Genomic DNA, 16,388 nt, shown 5'->3' with positions numbered 1-16,388 from the left:
GATAAAAAATATACCCAAGTCAGACCTTGGACAATGCGAATGTGAACAACAGAATGTGACAGCATTCAGCATTGTTCACACTTAGCATTGAACTGAATCTGCATTCAGATATTTAATTTAATGAACAGTTAGATGGCCACAACTGCATAGAATGAACTATTTTGAGTAATTTCTCATTTCTTGTGTTTAAACTTTTAGTTACCTTCAACCCCTGAAGATGTAAGTCAAATGACTTACGAAACTTGTCAGGTTTTTTTATTGTTATTTATCTTAATAAACGTCTGGTCCAATTACCGGAATCTTTCTTAAGAAAGATGTTATTGTTTCAGGAATGCATCTCTGATAGACATCTCATTTCAGTTTTCTTTGATGTGTAAAACTTATGGCACAGTCTGGAGATAATGTATATTAAAAGACCTTTATTATCTAGATCTCGGGGGACATCTCCCTTTATATGAAACATTTTCTCTCCAGACAAATCTATGTCCAAGTGGAAAGCACTTTATCCCAGCCATATTTTCAAGGGACAATTTGACCAAGACTCTGTCTTAAGTGTAACAATCTTTGATATCAAAGTAAACTCAGTTAGTGAACAGCATCTTCCCACAGTGGGAAGCACTCTGTACTGCCTACTGTATTGATGACCTTTACAACTTTTTGCTATTCTAATAATATGAGGGTTACTAAAAGACAAATTCAAGAAACAGTTGATAGGCATTAGTAATTAGTTTGAATTTTCAGCAGAAAAGTGTTTATATACACCACCTTTGCTGAAAACACCATCTTCAGAACCAGAGTTAAAGATTGGACAAACTTCCCATTTGTAAGCGATGTCAAGTTCTTAGAACTCATTTATGACAAAAAAAAAAAAAACCTTGTATTCTTTACACACATTTATCTGTGCAGAGAAGAGTGCAGGAGAGCATTTAATATCCTCCGCATATCTTTTACAGAATGAGGTGCTGATCAGTGTTCCTTGCTTCACCTATATCATGCACTTGTTCACTGAAAACTTAACTATGGGTCATATCTACCCTTTTTGTAACCAAAAGTACTGTGGTGGTTAGATCCTATTCATCAAGTCATATGAATAGCTACTGGCATATTTCGCAAATGACTGTACTCTTTTGCTTTGATGGAAATGCTTATCACTTAGCTATGCCCTAAAATAATCTCTGTCTGAGTATCACCTATGTGGGCTATTGTGTGCATGTGCAAGGGAGATCTGGAAAGTTCTGTTAAACACCTAAACAAAAATAACTTTGTCTTCTTATATATCTTAAAAGAAAAAATTTTTTTCTGAAAAAGCATTTTTGTTCTAGGTGTTTATGAGAACTTTTTGGACATTCCACACCCTCGTGCATGCATGTGCCTTTCCTGTATTGGAAAGCACAATACTGCGCACACCCTCAGACTTCCATTGCCCATTTGGTATGTACGTGAAAGAGATTATACAACTCTTGGCATAAATGTAGGCAACATTACCTGCACTGAACACAACAGTATTCCCCCATCCATGAGATGTGTGTGCAGAATAGAGTACTCTGATTTCTTACCTTTCTGATGGTTTGAGATCTAAGATCCCTGTTGAATGTGCTTCGCTTTTTTCCTGACGCACTGTTTCAAGTTAGATTCTACTTGAAAGCAACAAGTATACTGCTGAGCTGCATATCATACAGTTTGTACTTTTGTGCATAAAAGAAAACCGGTACCAAAAAAATGTGATTTATACAGACTCACTGGGTTTTTTACTGGCCACCTCTTCTCTTGTATGCAATCCGCATTCATGATTTAAGATCCTTTATATTATGTTTGATTGTACTAGATTCCCAGCTACTTGTATTGAAGGAAATGGGACCGAGAATAATGTATTCTTGTATTTAGATGTTCAGTCCTAGTGTTATGTCAAATATTTTTATTTAATGCCTAAATTTCCACTTTTTATTACTAAATGTTATACTTGATGTGTGTGTCAAGCAGTGCCGGATTTAAGTATAAGCTAAAAAAGCTACAGCTTAGGGTCTTGCAATCTGTCGAGGCCTCAAATAAAAAAACAAAAAGACCAGCTGATGTAATTTAAAACAGTAGGGACCTCTGTGTTTTGTATAGCTTAGGGCCTCAGCAAGTCTAAATCCGGCCCTGGTGTCAAGTAGAACATGTATAAATGTTTACTAAGGGATGTTTTATAATTGATATTAGTGGGGAAGGTGCTGTAATTCTGAAATTTATATGAGCACCATCTGTTGGAAATATTATAAAATTATATATTTATCATATAAGTCCAATCTGTTTTCATTTTATTCTTTTGCTCAAGTAAAATAGTGAAATTGCCAGTTTGAACTTTAGTCTGCATAATTTTATATATTTGCACTTCAAATTAGAAATATCTGCACAAAAATTGCAGTTTTTGTATTAAGTTTATTTAACTTTGATATTAAATACAAAAGCTAATCCTGCATTACATTACTTAATATCTTACTGATAAGTATTGTTTTTACTTCTCTTCCTCATTGAATATTTCTATATAGACTGGTAGGGAGATTAGAAAAATGGTTGGAAATATCAGAAGTCTGGAATGCTAATCATCCCACAACTCCTGCATCTCCTACAACTTTTGAAGAATGCCAAAAAAGTATGTACATTAATAACTCTGTTATATTTTAATTGAATTATAAAGTTATATGATTCATTCGGTATCACAATATTTATAAAGGATGTCCCAAAATTCATGCAAGATTTAAATTTAGCAACATTTGTGCAGTAAAGTGTTGCCAACGAGGAAAAAAAGACAGCGTGACAGCTGACAGTTCAGGGTTATTAAAAATGTAGGGCTACACGAAAGAACAACGTGTTTTCATTGTTGAGCAATATTTTAAAAATAATGAAGGTTTGGCAGCTACAGTTCGCAATTTTCATACAAAATATGGTTGGAATAGTGATTTAACTTCATCAACTGTGAAAAGATTAATTAAAAAATTCAAGGAAACTGGATATTAGTGATCTTATACACTCTGGCCGTCCTTCAACAAGTCGTTCAACAGAAAACATCAAAATAGTTTGTGAGAGTGTTGCTGAGAGTCCAGGAACATCAATTCAGCACTGTAGTCTTGAATTGGGCATTTCGAGAAGCTCTCAACAGCGTATTCTCATGAAAGATTTGCATCTTTATGCTTACAAAGTTAAATTGACTCAAGAACTGAAGCCTACTGACCACACACAGCGAAGAGAGTTCGTTGAATGGATTATGGAACAAGTGGATGCTTATTTTTCGAACAAAATCATCTTCAGCGATGAGGCTTATTTTCATCTTGATGGCTTCGTCAATCGACAAAATTGTCGCATTTGGGGTTCAGAAAATCCACGAGTGATTGTTGAGAAACAAATGCATCCACAACGTGTCACTGTTTGGTGCGGATTTTGGGCTGGAGGCATCATCGGTCCATTCTTCTTCGAAAATGCGGCTGGTAAGGCAATAACAATTAATGGTGCTTGCTATCGCAACATGATAATCCAGTTTTTTTGTGCCTAAATTGCAAGATATGGATGTGGACGACATGTAGTTTCAACAAGACGGTGCCACATGCCATACAGCCTGAGAAACAATTCAATTACTGCATGATTTGTTAAGTCTAAGGTTTATGCAAATGAGCCAACGACCACCCAAGCCTTGAAGGAGGAAATTGAGTGCTGTATCAACGAAATTCAGCCACATTTATGCAAAACGGTCATGGAAAATTTTGACAAAAGAGTGCATATGTGCCAGCAAAGCCATGGAGGCCATTTACCCAATATGCTATTCCATGCATATCGGGTAAATGGCCTCCTATACTGTATACTTTATGAATCAATAAGAAATTACAATTTTTAATTAAAAACCTGTTTTCTAACAAAATTACTTCTTGCGTGAATTTTGGGACACCCTGTATCATGAAATGATCTTCGAATTAACCAATTTCTGTATTCCTTGATATATTCAATTATAATTACTTCTATTAGGAGTATAACAGTTTGCATTTGCTCTCTTCAGTAACTTCTGTGGAAGTTACTGGAAGAGAGCATATGGTCCATGTGCTTCTTTTAATTAAGCACATCCAAAGTGAAATGACACCCTATTTCTTGCAAGTTTAAGTTGCTATTTGTTGTGTAACGAAGAGCAAATTTATGTTTCATTGAATTGGCTGATGTGCATTTTCATCATTGATGCACCGGTGGAATGCCAATCAAAGCACATCAGCTTTATCAAGAGGCTTCCCTAGTCATGGTATTCTATGTTCTGAAATGCCCACTTGTCTTTATGAGGTTTGCACAGTTTCTGCACCTGAAATTCAAGGACAGGAACAAAGACCTATAAGAATACCGGAAACAGAATACCACACTAAAGAACTGTAAGGGTACCACACTAGCACATGGAGGATTACATTAGGAGTAGGATTCTCCCCAAGCGGTGGTATGGAAGATCCTGCATAAAAATCACCTTTTCCAGCAGGTTCAAGCTCTTTTATCAGAGTATAATCATCAACTATATTTTATCGGTGGTTTCCACAACAGTGTATGATTTCTCTCTCCTATGTGCTTTTCACAGACAAGGTATAATTGACTTGAGGTGATATTTTCAATATTGCAACAGTCACATGTTATTCAGTCAGTACACCAGCAGTTCTCCATCAATATATATGGGCTTATCTTTGGAAACAGAGTAACAGGGTTGTATGTTTTGCTAATCAGGCTTACAAGAATTTTGTATGATGCATGCAAAACCTGACAAAAAAGCATACATGATGTGCTTATTGACATTCCCTTGGTGTTTTGAGGAGAAACATGACATTCATGCATGACAGCACTCCCTCCTCACTTCAATCATGAGGCCTCGGGCTATTTTGATAGCCTCAGGCCTCATGAAGGTAAAGCTACTCAATCACCTGACCTAAATCCTGGTAGGATCTATTGGTAGGACCTTTGAAATAATTATTGTACTCTACCCCAGTGGGAAATATTAGTGAACTGCAGAAATGTGTGAGCATGAATACACTGTGATTACACATTATCCAGGACTTTTGAGGAGCATGTGAGGATAGCATAGTGTCTCAGTGGCTGCATGGTTGGATAAAGGTCACTTTGAAAACCTGTTGTAAGTTATGCTTTTCTTACACATTTCTTTTGCCAGTTACCTAGGGAGATTATGCTTATTTCTTGATATTTTTCTTCCATCTGCATTGCAGTTTATTGTTATTATTATAGTTTATCACATGGAGTCCCTTCAGTAATTTATGTGTCTCAATCATATCACCCCCTTTTCTGCCTGTCAACTAATTTCTGTATTAGTATAACTTCTTATAGAAGTTATACTAACTTCTGTAAGAAGGTGAAGAGGATCCAGAGGCAAATGACCAAGATCCTCTTCACCTTCTTCTCATCTCCAAGAAACCCGGGTGATCAAATCTGTGCACAGCAATCAAGATGGAGTCTTCTCAAGGCTCTATAAAGAGATATAATAGCCCACTTGTCTCTGCTCATCAGAGTATTCTTCAATAACCAAGTAATCTGATGAACTGCTTTAGCCACTTTTGCCATGTATCCTCTAAACTTTAACTTCCTATCCACTAACACTCCCAAATCTCTGGCCTTTCAATTTCTTGGAGCACAGTTCCATCAGGGTGGTATACAGCTGGTAATCTTTTCACCCCAAAATCCATGATATTACACATTGCCATATTAAACTGATATCCTTTCTCATGTGCCCAGTCTATGCAAAATATTAACATCATTAGTATTGCTCTACCCAATTTTGCATCATGGGCAAACAATTGAATAGTTTCTCTCAGATCCTTTCCTATATTGTTAATGTACAAATTAAATAGTAGTGGCCCAAGAACAGAGCCCTATGGCATGCCACTAGTCACAGGCCTTCTACTGGATTCTTCTCCTAAATTAACTACTTATTTCTCTCCATCGACCACCCTCTTATCCACTTCACCAACTTTATATCCATCCCATGCACTGCAGTTTATTGATTAGAATTCCATGTAGTATTATAAAAATAATCATAATTAAAATTCTGAATATTTTTACGTATTGTTTATGTTAGTATGTTTATTAGTTTTGTTTTCATAACACACATTGTAGGCACTTGCGATGTGCTCGTTATGGAAATTGTTTTGCTAAAAGTGATATGTAAAGTAGTTAAAAATTTAATGTACTTACTGGATTTGAATAGTTGTGTTACTTTAAACAAATTTATTATGGTTTGAAATATTAAGTTTTGTGTTTTATGAGGACATTCTCATGTCGCTAACAGAGACAACATGTCAGCCATTATACAGTACTTAGTTTCTCGCTTGCCAAGGAGTGCGCATGCTCGCGGAGAAGTTTGATGAGTGATTGACAGCTGACAAGAAAGCGTCCGGTATTTGAGTAACGGCTGTAAACAAGATAGCGTTCGGAAGGAATTTAGAACACAGGCCAGCAGATATTTAGGTTAGGAAGGAACTTATGTTTTTTAAGTGACAGTCGGAGGAAAATTAATAGTATATTCCGAAAAAGGAATCGTGGAACCATTAAGTTTTAATGTGGAATAAGTATATGGATAAATAAAAGTGAAATGTTGCTATAAATCGCTTTAAAAGGAATATTGGAGGAAACACTAATTGAAAGATTTATAGTAGATTCCGAAAAGGGAATTGTAGAACTGTAAGGTTTTTTTTTTATTGGAAGAGTTAAGACTGTCAATAAGCATTTAATGAATAAAAGAAGAATATTTACGTTCTAAAGGAATGTTCGAGAAAACTCTGATTAGGAAGTTTCATCTGTATTAAGGACGCCAGATCTGACTATTATTTCTACTGAAGAAAAGAGACAGAATTAAGTCAGGAAGATTTTGTGTGTGCTACATAAGTGATGAAAAGGATCCTGTGTAAATGAAGAATGGAGTCATATGTCTCTTCAGAAAAGGGCCTTGACAGAGAAAGAAACTGGCTATGAACATTTTGTGATTGTGCAAACAAAGTGTTATGTCTAGTCTTAAGTGTAAGTTTATTTTAAAAAGGCCTTGGATCCAATTAATTTGTAGTTAGTTATGTAAAGTTGTTTGAAGTGTATATATATTGTTTTTGTTTTATTAAATGTGTTTATTTTGTATTTTGGTCTTGAGTCAGTGATTATTTGGATTCTGAAAGAGTTAAGATCATTGCACCAATTGGAGTGAACCCTTGTGCATATAATAACATATAGGTGCACTCGGAATTAAAAAAATAATTGTTAGTCAACTGTGTTGTGAATGGAGAACCTGTGGAACAAGTAAAACATTTCAGCTACTTAGGCACAATTTTTACTGAAGATGGTAAACTAAATATAGAAATAGACAACAGAATCAGCAAAGCTGGTATCGTGGGAAGTCAGTTGAATAAATTCATATGGAATAAGAAAGAAATTAGTCGGAACACTAAATTAGCTGTATACAAGACTGTGTTCAAACCAATTTTAACTTATGGATCTGAGAGCTGGGTCAGAAGTAAAACACTTGACCAAAGACTAGAGACCGCAGATATGAGAGTCCTGAGAAAGATTAGAGGCGTGAACAGATGGCATCAATGGCAATATCATATTAAAAATGAGGATATTAGGAAAGAACTTGACATTGTCAGCATCCAGGAATGCGTTAGCAGAGCTAATCTCAGATGGTATGGTCACTTAAATAGAATGGGAGAGGAAAGATTAGCAAAACAAGTGTTCTCTGCCAGGTTGGCAGGAAAACGACCCAGAGGAAGACCAAGATATAGGTGGATTGATACGGTACAAAGTGCCTTAGACGATAGAAATATAAGATCTGATAATGTTGGAGTCTTGACAAGTAACAGACTGATTTGGAGGAAAATTGTAGATAGGAAGTTAGTAATGATGTAATTTTTTCATGTAGTACTGTCATATCCTGTACACCCCTTGAGGGTACATGGCAGGAATTTGATGATGATGATCTGTGAATACTCTTTCTATATAAAAATCCACCAATTATTAACAGTATCCTGTCAAATGCCTTTGCAAAGTCTAGCAACATCACTGTAAACCCATTACCTTTATCCAACTCAGCTGTTACTGTATTATAATATGTAAGTGAGCATGACCTACCCTTTACAAAAATCATGTTGCTCCTATATAGTATCCCATTTCTATGTAACCATTCCTGTATTTTGCTCTTGACCAACTTTTCCAGTACCTTGACTACAAATCCTTGTATGCTGATCAGTCGGTAATTTGCTACATCAGTCTTTGAGCCTCTTTTATGCAGTGGAACCTCATAAAACTGGAGCTGGTATACCATCTAATCCTATAAATGTATTCACATCAGGGTTCTGTAATATGCTATTCACCTCCAGTTCATTTACCTCAGTTTCCATATAAGCCTTTGCCTCTCTTGTTACTTCAGTATCTCAACCTGGATGATATACTCTTGCAAGATGTTCACTTAGTAATTCTGCTATTTTGCTTGATTCAGTTACCTCCCTACCATCAGCATTCATTAAAATTATTCTGCTGTGAGCATTCTTCCTTTTATTTGCAACATACCAAAAGAACTCTTTGGAATTATCTTTGACCTGTACTGTTGCAAATAAAAGGAAGAATGCTCATTCAGAGTATGAAGGGAAGTTAGTGCCATTGTTACCAACACTAACTTCCTTTCATACTCTGCTTTTTGTCTTTCTTAGTGCACTGGTTACCCTTTTTGGCGTGTGCTTTGTACTGCTCGTGTTACCTGTTGGTCACCTTTCTCCTTGAATTCCCTCCACAAATTTTTATTTTTTTGTAGCTCCAACTTAATAAAGATATTCATCCATTTAACTCCCACTTGATTTATTTTCCTGCTTCTAAGTATACAGTCTGCTATTACTTCCCTGTTGGCCGAGTGGTTAGCATGTCCGCTCTCCAGCCAAGAGGCTACGGGTTCGAGTCTCGCTGTGGGCATGGATGTTTGTTGTCCTACAAACTTTGTGTGGAAAGGGAATCTGTGACCCTACCACTTATTCTAGCAGAAGACATCATTGCCAAAACCATGTGAGGTACGGCAGTGACCATACGGCATCTACGGACGCCAAATGTGGAAAATTACTTCCCTCAAACACTCATTTACCACTTTCCATGCACTATCATCCAGCCCTTGCGGTTTCACATACCATGGCATTGATCCAAGCAATCTTCTAAGCTTGTCATACTTACCAGTCCTGTAATTCTGCATATATACCCCCCCACCCTCTTAATTCAAAATTCCACATATTTAGCCACCTCCCAGATCAAGACCATATGACCACTCTCACCAATTGGTGGCAGTGTTATATATGGAATTTCTCTGATGCAATTACTAGATCTAGCACTCTCAAGTCCCTAGTACATTCCATCACATGCTGTCTCAGGTAATTATTCCTTAGTAACTGCATAAATTCCATTTACTTCCTTTCTTGTCCTTTCCTCCTTCCAGTCTATGTTTCCATAGTTGAAGTCCTTCCATAATAATTACCTGCCCTCCCTCTCATTGAGCTTATTTGCCAATGCATACTATCCCCATCATCCTTTACCTCCCCTTGTCTATAGAAGCAAATAACTGTATATTTTGTTCTGCAGGGCCACTATCTCACACCAGATGGCTTCAAAGGCTATTTTCACTGGTCCACAGCTGGACTCCTACTCCCCCCATTCTTTTCTCTCTATCCTCCCTGAACACACTATAGCCTTCACATTCTATCCCACTAACTATATCATCTTCTATCTGCAATGTTTTGCTAATACCAATAACCTTTGGCCACATGAACTAACTATTGCCAAGAACTCCTCCCCCGTGTTCTGAATGCTCCTGGCATTAGTGTACATAAAGTGCAATAGCCCCTTAGGCCCACTGCTGTCCTCACGCTTTATGCTAACTATTCCATTCTGGATTGTTACCAATGGCACTAACTTCAGCATTTTATGCACATTCTTACACTCAACTGCCTCACTACTGATATCCATGTACTCGCTCAACAGATCCACAAAAAAAAAAAAAAAAAAGCACATCCTGAAAAGGTAGTGAACTCGATGAAATTTGATATATAACAAATATTTGTGTTGATATGTAATATTTTCACATATTTGGTGGGGGGTGGGGGGTTATTGTGCTCATTTATGTTCACTTATGTATGATTTAATCATTAATTTGTAATCTTGTTGGGCTGCACCATTGTAAAATCTTATGCTATCTACTAAGTCTTGTCTATTCTTGTTAATCCTTAACCTTCTTTACTTTCTTTGTTTGCTAAGTCTTTCTATCTTAATGTTTTATTCTCCCCCTCCCCTTCTTTCTTCCCCTTGCCCTCTGCTCTTACCACTCGTTAAGCTGCCTGTTTTTTCAACTATCACTGGCTAAATCATTTGCAGTACACTTATTCTCTCAGATCCTTCTTCTAGACAAATTTATTTTTATTAACGACTGCACCACTCTAGAAAAATTAATATAGTCTAAAAATAATAAGAATATGAACAAAGGTAAGGTCTCAGCAAAAATCATCCTAACATTACAGCAAGTCGTGGCTATCCAAGAACCACTCATGCACACAGGTACGAATTTTATTTGAGATAGTGCATTGGAAAATGATCAGATCAATTGTTGCTTAAACAAAACATTTTTTTCTAACTTAACATGAAATTACAACCCAGTGAGCATGACTAACTCTTAATATGTCTAACTTCAGCAAGATAGTCATCTCATTGAAGTGCATACATTTTACGTTCACTTAGCATTTACACTCAACTCAGCACTATGAAACACACATCTTTACAGTAGGTATAGAATAAATATTCCCTCTAACATAACTACTCTCAGGAAATATACCTGCAATTCATATACACTAGTTCTACCTTGTTACTATATAATACCTTACAAAACTATACCACCGACTTTTTTGTAATATCTACATACAATTCGCACTTATCTAAGTTACAAGGAAAATAATAACCATATCATTTGTTTACTCACAATTCTTTCAGTAAGCTTACAGTCCTCTTTCATTAACTATACCTCAGTTGGGATATCTTGAATCCTTTCTGTTATACAGGACACGTTCTTGACTCGGACATTTCTGTGCTCTATCTCTTTCATTCCACCATTGGCTAATTTGTTGACCTGGCATCGAGCCTTTTGCGAGAATCGCAGCCAGCTATCTGATAGGACGTATGTTGTCGGTCACTCCTTGAAAGCCTCCCAGAACATTCTAAAAGAGTTGCCGATGACATAGCTCTGATGGAGGATGCAAAATCTCCAGTTGCATACTCCATTTCATCGCTTCTTCTCCCTTCCTCCACTCGGCCGATTGGGAACTGAAACACCTGCAGTAGCAGTAGTAAAAAGCCCAAGTCTTCTCCTGTCTCCCCTTTTCTTTTTTTTGCCCATAGTAATCCCCTTAAATATGCTCCTTACTCTTTGTTCTTAACCTTCGAATGTCCGTAATTATCCGGCGGCATGATGATGTCACTCTGGTCTTCTCGCTGAAGACCTGTGCCTTAGGCGATCAATTTGTTCGCAGATTGTTGCAAACTTTTCCGATACATTATTCTTATTGCTTACTTACAATGTTAATATCATTTTCTCTAATTTTAAGTACAATATTTAAATGAATTATTTAGTACAGTTTTCAATACAGTTAATTTATATTCAGACAAAGGAATCTTGCATTAATTTTTTTTTACATTATTTCGGCTTAAAAACCCTGTAATCGAATTTGATAAATTAAATTAATTTATTGCATGAAATTTTAGATATATGTCCAACAAATATTTAGTAAGGAAATATTTATACAAATATATAAGCATACAAATATTTATATGTACATTTCTATTTATATGTTATGTGCTAAATCCATTATAAAGAGAAATTACTTGTAATTTATATATTATTGGTTATTTGTGCTATAACTTTATTTTATTTTATTTACAGCTCAATCCAATACCCAATGTGATGTTCCTCTTCCAGAATATCCTCTCCTCCCTGCATCTAAAGGCTTCTGTTTAACTTTACGCAAATCCCTTTCCTCATTTAAAGAGTTTCTGTCTTTAGTAGGAATCAAACTGAGTTAGCTGCAGGTGAAAATATTGTTTATTAATCTATGTTGATAAAAATCTGACCTCTCTCACAAGCTAGATGCCCTGGTCCATGGTCACATCTAGGTTTCCTCTCTTAGTTCTCATTTTCTTTTCTTTAAATATATAAACTTGCCAAGAGGTTGTACATGATTTATACAAAAAATGTAAAAAGTTTCCCATTTGTATAATTATTTTTGTTTGTTTAATGTTGAAACATCTTATGCCAAAACAGAAAATTGGTTTTAAGAGAAATGCCTCCAAATTCATGTAATTTGTGTAAAGTTTGCAACATTGTAAATACTGATTTGCTGAAAGGTCAGCAGTAGTTTATAAGCATCTTCTCATTAGAATCGAAAATAAAAGCATCATTTTTTTTTTTTGGCCTAACAGGTTAATTGTACATACCTGCTTATACAAAACAGATCATTTTATCACCTGTTTATCCATAAAAACAATTGAATTTTATAGGCATATTTTGAAAACAAACTTTTTACTGAATTTGTCCTGTTGACCTTTTTTTAAACTTTAATATTTTTTGTGCTGTATTTTAAGAGATTTCAATATTCTTAAGGGATGAAATGGACTTTAACATGATCGTCATCTTGACAGTAATTTTTCCCATTAGGCAAAAGTACCCATTTTATTCAGAAGTCAAACACACCAATAACTTTGTAATGGACTTACACAAACATTTTGATGCTTATGGTGGCATTATCCTCTGAGTTAATGTAACTCGAAACAAACCTGGAACTGGATGAATAATTAAAAAGTGCATTTCAATTCCTGAACCAGAGAAAATATACACAACTGATGGATATAAAACACTGATGCCTTAATTGTTATTAATATGCTGTATCCCTGATACTCAGTGATACTCAGTCATATTGTAGTTTCTGGCATATACCTGTGTCAATGGCTAATATCATAATATTTCTTTAGCACAAATGATCACAGCTTTCACAGACTTATATGTGAAACTTACTGGCATCACACACAAAAGCTAATAAGTCTTCCAGTAATGCCACAAACCTTTTTATAAAATGCATAATTGTATACAATATACTACTGCATTGCATTGTTGTTGATTTAAATGATTCTATGTGCTTATCCGTTCAATCATCAAACAATGCAGCAGTGTAAAGATACTGAAGTTTTGTGTGTTAATATTACTCCTGTAAAATGTTAAATAAAAAGCATAAGACTTAAAATGTGAGTAATACTTAGTATAAGTCAGGTATCTTATCCTCATTTAGCTTTCACATTCATGAGACTTAACAATTTAGTATATGAGAATAAAACACTCCTTGACCCAGTTTGAATCAACAAAGTCAATATTTATACAAGATTATTATATTAGTATAAATATTGCATATTTTTGCATCTTCTGCATATGCTCATGAAAGATGTGAAATGCTCTGTTTTTAAGTTTTACCATATTAACTCTTTGGAAACAGTTTTCAGGTATAGATGTTTGATCTACTAGTAAATCTGGATCTAACTCCCTTTCTAGTGGCATCATTTTGTGTATAGTACTGGTCATCCACTCCATTTGGCTTGGAATAGACAAAACATTAAATAGCTTCAATACCATCTATTATAAGCATGCTATTGATAACTTCTACGTGAAAATTGGTGAGATGCTCTCACATAACCAGTGCAGTACAAATGGGTTGTCCATACACTATTTCTGCTGTGTTCTAACAATGATTTCTGCAGAAACATCTCCTTTTAGATTTTTCACGCCTGGAGTTTCACACAGTGGCATCTTCATCCTCTCCATAAGAACTGCAAACAATTACAGCATTGTTTTTCACACAACTGCCAGCATGGACTCTGAAAGCCCTGACAGTAGCTTCATGCAGTATTTCAGTTGAACTATCATCTGAATCTGCATTTCCAGTTACAACCATCAAATAGGAATGCTGCTTCTTGAGGCCAGTTGCATTATTACTTCAGGTGGGGGAGAAAGGGAAAAACATTAAATCTTACTAAAGGTATACATTTAAATATCACTATTTTAGAACAAAAAAAAATTAGTTAACTATTTTAGAATTTTTAGATATTTCAGCCAAACAAGAAATGTTGATTTTACATACAAAATTAATCTATAAAATTCTGATAAATTGTTTTTTCTCTGCTTGAAAAGTATGAGCTACTTCAGAATTCATACTCATACTCTAATCGAATTATATATATATATATATATATATATATAAAATTCAAATTTGATTAATTCCATACACAAAGTCGCAATACCTATAACACAATAGTGCTGTGTATGGATAAGTCATTAGAGAGAAAGATGGAATCTGTTAATGTGTTTCTTGAAGAGCTGGAAGGGAAATGGCATGAGCAAGGAAGGATATTCCAAAGAACAATATAAAATTAAAGAGGAGGATAAGTAGTTGGAGCTGAATTGTCAGATTTGACCGGCAGTGGCAAGTTCAGTGGAGAAATACTCATGAAATACATATTAAAAAAGACATCATCATCAAATTCCTGACATATACCCTCAAGGGGTGTACAGGATATGATAGTACTAAATGAAAAATTTACATCATTACTAACTTCCTATCTATAATTTTCCTCCAAATCAGTCTGTTACTTGTCAAGACTGCAATATTATCAGATCTTATATTTCTATCGTCTAAGGCACTTTGTACCGTATTAATCCACCTATTTCTTGGTCTTCCTCTTGGTCATTTTCCTGCCAACCTGGCGGAGAACACTTGTTTTGCTAATCTTTCTTCGCCCATTCTGTTTAAGTGACCATACCACCTGAGATTAGCTCTGCTAATGCATTCCTGGATGCCGACAATGTCAAGTTCTTTCCTAATATCCTTGTTTTTAATATGATATTGTCATTGATGCCATCTGTTCACACCTCTAATCTTTCTCAGGACTCTCATATCTGCGGTCTCTAGTCTTTGGTCAAGTGTTTTACTTCTGACCCAGCTCTCAGATCCATAAGTTAAAACTGGTTTGAACACTGTCTTGTATACAGCTAATTTAGTGTTCCGACTAATTTCTCTCTTATTCCATATGAATTTATTCAATTGACTTCCAACCATACCAGCTTTGTTGATTCTGTTGTCTATTTCCATATTTAATTTACCATCTTCAGTAAAAATCGCGCCTAAGTAGCTAAAATGTTTTACTTGTTCCACAGGTTCCCCGTTCACAACACAGTTGACATTTTCAACAATTCTACCTATTTTCATTGTCTTTGTCTTTTTTTAATGCTGACCTTCATACCATATCTATTACAACAGTTATTCAATTTAGTCAGGGAATCTTGCAAACTTATAGCGGATTTATTTAGAAGTATAACATCATCCGCATAAAGCAAAGAGCTGACATTAACATCTCCAATTCTGATATCATGTTTAATACCACTTTCCTTCATAATGTGATCTATATTGATAAAAAAAGACATAATATGCAACAACTGTGTATGAGAAAGCAGATGGAGGAAATTCATGAGAGGGAGAGAAAAGGATTATCTGAGTATTCTCTTCTGGATGGTATTAAATATCCTAAGGAAGGTTTTTGGTGCACCATTTTGAATGTGAAAACAGTATTCTAAGATCAAGCAGGTTTGGCATGCTGTTGATAATTAGTTTTTTGGAGGCTATAGATTTGATGTGTTTGTATGCTAGGAAAGTCTAGATGTGAAAGTCAGTCAAAGAAGAGAAAACTAATCATGAATGGAGATTAGACTATATTATCTTCTCCCCACTAGGTAATGGTGAAGAGATCAGTGTTTAAGACAACATTTAAGAATAAACTAAAAGATAGAAAAACATGATGTTAAGATGTTTCATGGGCAACTTCAGTTCAAAAGTGGGTTGGCAATTAAACAATAACAAAAAATTCTAAACAGTGCCAAGTTAATAACTAGTGTAAGATAACAAAAAAGATCCATTTTCCTAACTAAAAAAAAATTTAATTATATATAATTAAGGTTAGGTTTAAATCAACTGATTTTGAAATCAGTTGATTTAAAAAGTACTGTTTCCCAAAAGGAGGTAAACATAGACCATTGGATCTATTTAGGTGAATATAGGTTAGGTAAACAACTTTTCACAAGTTTCTTTATAAAGATATTCTATATGAAATCAGCTTTTGTGAAGGATTCTTGTCTTATTCCATTGAACTCTAGGTGGCAGTTATGGACAAACTGAAAGATCAGGTTTTTATTCATCATGAAGAACATGTTGTATATCAAATATCATTAACCTGAGTGGTCTGGACTTACTGAACATGTGATCTCCACCAAGCACTGGAAT

The 16,388-nt window shown here is 35.2% G+C and overlaps 1 protein-coding gene across 1 annotated transcript in view; it reads left to right on the top strand.

Annotated features, from left to right (window-relative positions):
- Positions 1-12,474, top strand: part of LOC150108966 ((E3-independent) E2 ubiquitin-conjugating enzyme UBE2O-like) — a 360,964-nt gene extending 348,490 nt beyond the window's left edge. The window contains exons 22-23 of the mRNA XM_090411140.1: positions 2,529-2,632; positions 11,954-12,474. Coding sequence (XP_090267266.1) covers positions 2,529-2,632; positions 11,954-12,093 — 244 coding nt within the window. The 3' untranslated portion in view covers positions 12,094-12,474. The remainder of the gene's footprint in view (positions 1-2,528; positions 2,633-11,953) is intronic.
- The last annotated feature ends 3,914 nt before the right edge of the window (positions 12,475-16,388 follow it).

This window comes from Typopeltis vanoorti, chromosome 2, assembly GCF_054136105.1.
Source record: "Typopeltis vanoorti isolate ZY-2024b chromosome 2, IOZ_Tvanoo_1.0, whole genome shotgun sequence".
NCBI lineage: Eukaryota > Metazoa > Arthropoda > Arachnida > Uropygi > Thelyphonidae > Typopeltis > Typopeltis vanoorti.
Note: the sequence above shows the minus strand (reverse complement) of the source record. Positions and strands in the feature narration are given on the sequence as shown.